The sequence below is a fragment of the Alligator sinensis genome, unplaced genomic scaffold (genome assembly GCF_000455745.1).
Source record: "Alligator sinensis unplaced genomic scaffold, ASM45574v1 scaffold1651_1, whole genome shotgun sequence".
Classification (NCBI taxonomy): Eukaryota; Metazoa; Chordata; order Crocodylia; family Alligatoridae; genus Alligator; species Alligator sinensis.
Genome location: NW_005843334.1, coordinates 123,804 through 132,980, shown reverse-complemented (window position 1 = coordinate 132,980; position 9,177 = coordinate 123,804). Strand labels below are relative to the sequence as shown.

Here is a 9,177-nt window from a genome sequence, read left to right as displayed (position 1 = left end):
GTTCTTACCTATATTTGTTTTTGATATCACCAAAACCCATTCGGGATACATGCAAGCAAGCTGTGCAGGTTACATATATTTGGTTCAAATATGTCATAGGATCCACCTGCCTGCTACCTGCTCATCACTGCTTTTGTGGGCTGTACCAAGACACAAGCTACAGATTATTCCTCAGAAAGTCAAAGCCTGGAAAAAACCTGATGGGTTGCAGAATGCCTACCCAACTTGCATGCAGTGCCTGTGATCTGCCAGGTGTTACTTGTAACTGGGGACCCAGTGAAACCTCGCACCCTTCCCAAATGTTGATTTCACAAAAATTCAGCCCTTTGAAAACTGGGACACATGGGTTGAGGTACACAGAAATGCAACTTATTTTAGCACTTGTCAAAAAACACACCCCATTACACTGTACCAAATATAGGATCCCTGTTCTACTCTCACGCTCTGAGTGTACAATTCCTCTGCACCAACCCCTTAATTTTCCTTTCCCTGGTCACTGCCTGTGCCTCCACATCCCACTGTTACATTTCCCTCTGAATGCCTGGCTTCTGTCAAGATATACCCATGGTCTCTTCTGCACATTCGTTAATGCATTCATCTATGTCTTTCCATAATTCTTCTCTGAGCAGGGTCAGCCAGCACCACAGCAATGACCGCCTAAATGGATGACTCATCCCCAGCTGGAGCATTGACTCATGGACAGAGTCAACACCAGCACCATAGAGAAGGAGCAGTCTACAACACCCAAAATTCTCAACTATCCAGGTGGGCTAAAAGAGGTAACAGAGGCTAGAAAATGTGTTTCCCATGTTCTGGCTTTAATGAAATGATTTAAAATTACACAAACCTCTAAGTTATACCAATAATAGTGAATGGCCTGTTGGAACACAATTAAAATTCCCCTCTGGTACCAAGGATAGTCTTCTTCTCTCCTAGTCCGGGTCACTCTCTCCCTGCCAACAACCTTCTCCATGGTCTGACCAGTTGCATGTAGGCCTTGTTGGAGAGGCTTGGAAGGGTTAAATCAGGAAGTTTGGTGAAGAGATGGTGGAGAGATGGAGTGTGGGCCGCTGCATGGCTGGGCTGCTGCTAGAACTAACTTCATGATGTTGGGGAAAACTTGTCCCCAGGTTCGCTAGGCGGAGGCTCAGATGAACAACAACATAAGTTTAAAGACTTGATTTATTAAAGAATGCATTCTGAACAGACAACTGCCCCAAGAGGAAACTGTCTGTTGTTCTACTTCGTGCACAGCTTGATTATATAGCAAGTATGATATAGGAAGTATGACATCATATGCAGATGTAACAGATACACTAATCTATCAATAGCTCAGATACATCAATCTATTTAATAGCCTCACTCTTTCTATACTAGCATCCTGTTTTTACTAAACTAGAATTGTTCCAGTTTGTGCTTAGCCTAGCAGTTTGGGGTCATGCCCTTTGACTTCCTCATAGCTTAAGCTTTGTACGTGATTTACTCGCTTACACATAATGGCAATTGACTCCGTTCTGTTCCCCTTCAATGACAAGATCAGGTTTCCTCTCTTTCACAGCATTCATCTCTAGCTGCATTTCTTTACTTCCACTTACCCCTTGCAACCTGTGGGAAAACAAAGTGGGTGTTAATTCATGCTGTAGACAGAAATACCCAAGTCTCTCAGAGCCAGAGTGAGCAGTACATGTTTCTCAAGGTAGACCAGCCTTTTTGCACATCATTTATTTATTGATAAACACAGTTTTGAGTGGCAGAAACAAGTAATAAAGTTTGATTAATTTTACTGAATAATTTTGGACAAAAGAAATAAAAATATTGTGAGCATCTAAATGAACTTTCTGGATGTTTCTAAAATACCATGTTTAATCAAATCTAAGTCAAAGATTTTTTTCTCTAATCAGTATTCCAGTAAAAAAAAAAAAGGGACTGGTCCAGGGCTGGGTTGCCAGTATTGCGGTATTGTAAGATATTTACATCCTGCACCACCAGGATCAAGGGCTCAGAATAAAGAAAAGGCATTATTACGTTATTTTCTTCAGTTTGCATTCAGGATGTTTCAGTCCCTCACACAGCAAGCGTAGTCCTGAATCTTCCAGCTGTGTCTCACACAGCTCCAGCTCTGTCAGATTTGGACTTGTGCTCAGAGCAGAGGAGAGGTTCTCAAAATCTGCTACTTTGAGGCCACAATGCCCCAGGCTACAGGTGGGGAAGAGAAAGAGAGAGAAACATAAATAATTAGTTAAAGCCATTTTATGCATTTCCTTTCATTGTTACCTGAACTAAGAAGCAAGAATTGCATTTTATTTCTATTCAAATAATAATAAAGAGAGACCAACACAAGATTCCAGCCCCCTAAGACATAATTAGTGCTCCAACTACCCCAGGAGCATTAAAACAATTTTTCATATAAGACCTCAGACATCCTCAAGAAGCATCCTCACATCCTTTCATCCTCCTGGACAGCATCCCTCAATCCTCTTTCCAAGCCACAATCAAACAAGTCTCTATACAGCACATCAGGAAGTCTCCAGATCTAGACTTACTGACACCAAGGAGGAGCAGACAAGGTCCACAGTTCTGGAGCCTTCCTACAACACATCCAACTGGATAGATGCTTTCTTATATAATGACGATGCAGCTTAAGCATCCCCACTAACCACAGCTGTCGTACTATGCCCTCAGGTCACTCCATCTCCAGACCATTAAGAGCTTTACAGGTCATAACCAGCAGCTGTAACTCCAGTCAGAGATACTGCCTATCTTCAAGCATGTGCTCCTAGTGCAGGGATGGGCAATTATTTCAGCTAGAGGGCTGCTTAATACATTTTGGTGAGCTGTGTAGGTCACAAGGGTAGCGCCACCCATTGACAGGTGGCCCACCCCCGGTCACCATCTTGGGATCAGAAATCTGACCCTTAACTCCTGACCTTTGCCACCAGAAGTCTCTCCCTTTGCCCCTGGAAGAACTCCTTTTGGGATGGTTGGGGTTGCCATCTTGGAATAGGAAAAAAACCCAAATCGTATACTAAAAATCAAACATCTACTATACCATATTTTAATTTTATTTCAAAAATATTTTTGCTCTGATTTATATGTGTTTGCATAGTATGTATAGAGATGATTGCATAATAGATTTTAAAAGTTTTTACTCATGTGGGGGTGTGGGGTGCGGTTGGGGGAGTGTGTGTGTATGGTGGAGTGTGGGGTGTCTGTGTGGTATATGGCAGGTTTGTGAGGGGTGTGGTTGTGTGTAGGGGGTGTAGGATATGTTGGGGGAGGGGGTTGCGGGGTGGGAGGGAGGGTAGAGAGGTATGGGGACCCCCACACATCTCCACATGGTGCAGAGTCTTGGAAGCTGGTAGCAGCAACTGCTAGTGGCGGGCTCTTAGATGCTTATCACCTGCACAGGTGCCGCCACACAGCAGCATGCATCTCTAGTCAGACTGAGGAGCTGCACAGGGTGGCAAGGAGCAGAGCCAGGCTAATCCACATCTATTGCTCAAGGTTCACGTGCAGCTCCTGGGACTCTCATAGAACTGTGGGGAAGCCCTGTGCTATGAAGCCAGTGGCCTGGCCCCACTCCCTGGTGCCACGTGCAGCAACTGGGACTCTGCCGGGAAGCAGGGAGCAGGGCTCCCCACTACTTCTGGGAGCTGGAGTCCCAGGAGCTGCATGTGGTGGCAGGGAGCATGGCCAGGCCATTGGCTCCATCATGTGGGGCTTCCCCCCCGGTGCCATGTGAGTCTCAGAGCCTGCATGTGAGCTATAGGGAGTCCCCCACACTAGAGGCAAGCAGGTCTAGCTCAAGTCCTTGTTGCCATGTGCAATTCCCAGAAGTGTCTGTAGCCATGAGTTGCTAGGCAAAGGCTCCTGTGTGGGCCTTGAGCACCCTGAGGGCCCACTGCCAGTGGCTGGAGCTAGTTTTGTTCAAAATTTTCATCAACAGCTTGGAAGATGGCAAAGAGTGCACCCTCAGCAAGTTGATTCAGAATGACCAAGACAAATTGGAGGATTGGTCCAAAAGAAATCTCATGAGGTTCAACAAGGACAAGTACAAAGTCCTGCACTTAGGATGGATCAGTCCCATGCACTGGTACAGGCTGGGGGCTGACTGACTGGGCAGCAGCTCTGCAGAAAAGGACCTGCGGATCCCAATGGTCAATAAGCTGAATATGAGCCAACAGTGTGCTTTTGTTGCAGACAAAGCTAACGGCATACTGGGCTGCATTGGTAGGAGCATTGCTAGCAGGTCAAGGGAAGCAATTATTGCCTTTTATTCAGCACTGGTGAGGCCACATCTGGAGTACTGTGACCAGTTTTGCTTCCCCCACTACAGGAAGGACTTGGACAAATTGGAGAGAGTTCAGGGAAGGGCAACAAAAATGGTTTGGGGGCTGGAGGATATAACTTATGAGGAGAGGCTAAGAGACTTATTTAGTCTGCAGAAGAGGAGACTGCAAAGGAATTAATAGTAGCCTTCAACTACTTGAAGGGGGGTTCAAAAGAGGATGGAGCTAGACTGTTCTCAGCGGTGGCAGATGACAGAACAAGGAGCAACAGTCTCAAATTGCAGCAGAGGAAGTTTAAGTTAGAGATTAGGAAGAATTTTCTCACTAGGAGGGTAGTAATACACTGGAACAGGCCACCCAGAGAGGTGGTGGAAGCTCCATCCTTGGGAGTTTTTAAGACTTGGCAAGAAAAAGCTTTGACTGGGATGATCTTTGAGCAGGGGGTTGGTGTGGAGGACTTCTTTCACAGCCTCCTTCCTGTTTCCCTTTTGCCATTTTTTTCCTGTCTTTCCATTAAACATGGTCCCCTCACCTATTTATCCCTCTAGTAGCTAAGCAGCTCACTGAAGTAAGTGAGAGGCCTCTTTCCCAACGTGACTGGCCTCACACACCTGGGTGGAACCTTAAACTCTCCATTGTTCTAAGCAATGACCTCATGGCTGGGAGGGGAGGCAAATGCCACTGTCCCTCTGCCCAGTGACCAGTGATGCATTTCAAATTGGTTAGCTAGCAGCCAACCTCTGCTGGCCTTCACTGGATCATGTAAATTAGGTCAGAAAGTCTATATAAGACAAGACTGCCCAGGAGGAGGGGCAGCAGCCATGATGAAGACACTGAGAGCAACTGAACTCCTGCAGCTCTCTATCTCTCACTCTTGAAACACACGGACACACTACGAACTGCCTGCCTCCAGAGGAAAGCTCTATCAGCCTCTGGATGATACTTGTGAGTAAGCTACTTGAAATCTAACTAGATATATAGCTTGAAGTAACACAGGTGCATGATCAAAGGCTACTCAGCCACATTTTTTGCTCTAAGGTATTTCTCTGATATTGCTCTATCCTATACTGTACTCCAAACCTACTCCTTATAATCAATAAAGTTCTCTTCTGTGCCTAGCATGGGAGACTTATTGGGAGAGGGTCTAGATTATGCCTTGATGTCCCCTTGGTCCGGCTGACTAAAGAAGACCACTATTTGTGCTTCAGACTAAGGGAAGTACCCCAAGTTCTTGCAGTGGGTCAAGTACCCTCTAGGACTACTAGGCCTGTGTTTCCTAGGGGGCACAGAACCAAGAACAGTCCAGACCCTGGGTGGTGGCAGTGTTACCCCCAGGCTTGCAGGCATGCTCCAGGAAGGGGGCCGGCTGGATGTGAGGTGCCCCCAGGCAGGCACTCGGAGCCTGCAAGGTGGACGGGCTCAGTGAGGTGGGTGGCTCAGCACAGGAGCACCCCCTACTGGCCCACAACAATTGGACTAGATGAACTGCTGAGGTCCCTTCCAACCCTAATTTTCTATGATTCTGTGTTCCATGAGGGGCATGTGAGGGCATCCCCAAGCCCCCCACCCTCCCTCCAACCCTATCTACCCAAGCTTCTCTTTCCAATTGACCTGCTGGGTGTGTGCCCCAAGCCACATGCTCCGTGCTCCTGCTAGCCCCAGCCCCAGCCCCATGCTATTAGCTTCATCCTGCTGGCAGCAATTCAGAGCTATGCACATCACAGAGGCTATTAACCCTTAACATGTGACTCCTCACAGATCATTCTACCTTTAACACCAAATAATATTTCTTAGAGTTAGCATATGAAAACTGCACCATATAACAACACCCTTACTGAGTAAAATGACCTGTAACCTACTTTTGAACAGGCCGCATGTAGTTCATTACAAGCAACTGTGCGATCCAATTTGTTATTTGCCCAGATGAAACAAATCTGCACAGTGGTAGGCCTCTTCCTACAATTTAGGATGATTTTCATATTTTTCATAGGGACATTCAGTGTAGTGCTGTAATCCTAGGTGAAACAGCTCAAATCCCAACAGTCCAAGGTCAACAGCATACTTGGAAGGACACTAGGTCTTACAAACCTGAGTTTCTGCAGTTTGCAGCTGGGGTGTTTCAGTCCCTCACACAGCAGACGCACTCCTCCATCTTCCAGTTTGTTCGTGTCCAGGACAAACTCTGTCAGGGTCTGGCTGGTGCTAAGAGCAGAGGAGAGATACTTGCAGCCAACAGCTTTCAGACCACAGTGGTACAATCTGTAGGAGGCAGAGAGATAAAAAAAGGATCATGAATAATCAGTTAATCCCATTCTCTGCCTTTCCCTTCACTGATTTCTCTGTGCTTTGATAACATGATTCTAAACAAAGAGACAATCATTATATTTTATTTGTATTCAAATACTAAGAGATCTGCACAAATATCCAGGCCCCCAGGATCACTAAAAAATGTCTTCACATGAGACTTCAGACACACTCCAGGAGCTCCTTCGCACCCCTTTGGTCACAGGCATGATGTGCAGGGGGGGTGTTCATGGGTAAGGACACTAGTGTGGGAAGTCCAAGAGCCAGGATACGAGATGGTGGGGTGGATGGAGCATGTCACAGGAGCTCAGGAGATGCAGGGAACTGGCGTCAAACTCAGAAGTAGGCCAAAAGTACATCTGGTCCACTTCTAGATCCACTGTGGAGCACACAAGGGACTCCCTCCCACCCTCCAGCTCAGCGACTTGTGCCACCAAGGACTGGGGGGGCACCTGGGGTCCCCCCATGGCCAAACGCCGAGTCAGGGGGGTTGTGGGGGGCCCCCCACGCACTCAGTGGCGGACCTAGAAGTGGACCATAAGTACTTTCGATCCACTTCTGGGTCCACTGCTGAGCACACGGGGGAGCCCCACACGCTCCTGTGGAATGCTCCATCTGCCCCACCATTGCAGTGTTCATGAGCTGTGCCTGGTACCTCAAGGTATGTAGAAAAGACATATAAAGCTGTGTCGATAGCTGAATCAATGATTCTCCAAATCAGAATCAAATCTGAAGATTCAGCTGAATCGAATCAGGACAGTGATCCGAATCAGTGAATCAAGTCACTGTCTCCTGAATCAGGCTGAATCCGAATTGAATACTGCACGCTTCGCACACCCCTAGTCCCTATGTTCCTTTGAGACAGGAGTTGCATGATGTGAAGAAAAAGATGAAACAGTGTGTGGCAGAAATGCCACTGTCTGTGTCCCTCTCCAGAGATCTGTCTCTGCCAGTGTGAGAGGCTGGGGTTGAATTCCTCAGGGCGGGGGATCGGCCTCCCTGTCTACATGACAAAAGCCTGGTGCCTCGGAGGCGGATGCTCTGGTCACCTGGGGAGGGGGAGGGAAAAGCCCCACTCACCGGCCCAGGTAGCCAGTGATGCTTTTTTAGATTGGTTGGCGAGTGGCCAGCGCTGGCAGCTTCAATTGGACCAGGCTGCTGAGGTCAGAGAGGTTATAAAAAGGCCTGGTCCCGGAAGAAGGGCAGCCATTAGCCATGCGGTCACCCAGGTGAATCTGAAACTGGCTCCCTCCTCATAACCGCATGCTCAGAGTGACCTGCCTCCAGAGGAAAACTCCAGCCACCTCTGGATGATACGTGTGAGTAAGCTACTCGAGATCAGACTAGATATTTAGCTTACAGTAACTCAGATGCGTGTTTAAACGGCTACCATCAGCCATACTGGTTTGTTCTATGGGATTCCTCTAATATTGCTCTACCTTTTACCCTGTTTTCACCCTAACCCCTGTAATCAATAAAGTTCTCCTTTGTGACCGGTGTGGGAGACTTATTGAGGGGTGGGTCTAAATTATGACAAGGAGGCCCCTTAGGTCTGTGGACTAAGGGAGACTTTCCTAATAAGCCCCTGACTTGGGAAAAGTGTCCCAAGTGCCTGTATTGGGACACTTGGATGATCAGGCCTGCGTTTTCCAAGGTGCGCAGAGCCAGAATTGAGTCCAGAGCCTTGGATGGTGGCAGCGGGAACCCCAGGCTAGCGGGTGTGCTCCAGGGAAGGGGTTGGCCGGACGGGAGGCCCCTCAGAGAGGCACTCGGAGCCTGGAAGGTGGTCGGGCACAGTGAGGTGGGCGGCTCAACGCAGGAGCGCCCCCTACTGGCCTGCCACACAGTGTCCTTTGGCTCCAGTAGTGACACAGCAGATTATAAAGATAGAACAAGCTCCAGTGGTGGGGGAGCAGGAGCTGGTGATGCACTGCATCAGCAGCAGTGCAAGGCAAAACAGACTGTCACTGTTACTGCCCTATTAGCACCAGAACAAAACTGCACCGTGTAACAACATTCTTAGTAGGTAAAATAACCTGTAGACCTGCTTTTGAATGTGATGCACGCAGTGCATGATGAACAACTGTGAGTACGTCTACACATACCACTGACAGTGCATTTGGTACTGTGCAGTCCCAGGGGCACACGGATTTTTTAGACGCTACATCGCCATAGAGATAAGGCAAGGTAGAGTCTCATGGAGACATGCCTTGTGTGATCCAATTTCTTAACTGCCCAAATGAGACAAAAACGCTCAGTGGTAGGTCTCTTCCTACAACTTAGTGTGGTGGGCTTGCTGGGCTTTGCCCAGCTCTCCGGGCTTAGGAATGTGATTGGTGGGGCAAAACCTACCAATCAGAGACAGCCAGGGGAGGAGCCAGGAGGAAAGCCCACTCCCCCTCTACTTCAAAGTGGGGGGAGGAGAAAGTGGACTTGATTGGGAACTGCAGTTGCAGTCCCCCCTAATTGGTCCCGGGGCCAAGAAGAGCTAGGAGAGCTGCCCAGTGGGCGTATCTGGTGATCCAGAAGAGCCCAAAAGATTCCGCCACTGGACGGAAGTGGTAAGCGGTACAGGCATCGCTGC

At 48.1% G+C, this 9,177-nt stretch overlaps 1 protein-coding gene across 1 annotated transcript in view; it reads right to left on the bottom strand.

Annotated features, from left to right (window-relative positions):
- Positions 1-1,339: 1,339 nt before the first annotated feature.
- The window catches only part of LOC102383014 (NACHT, LRR and PYD domains-containing protein 3-like), a 51,518-nt gene continuing 43,680 nt past the window's right edge, over positions 1,340-9,177 (bottom strand). Inside the window, 3 exon segments of the mRNA XM_025194887.1 lie at positions 1,340-1,605; positions 2,026-2,196; positions 6,378-6,548. Coding sequence (XP_025050672.1) covers positions 1,488-1,605; positions 2,026-2,196; positions 6,378-6,548 — 460 coding nt within the window. The 3' untranslated portion in view covers positions 1,340-1,487.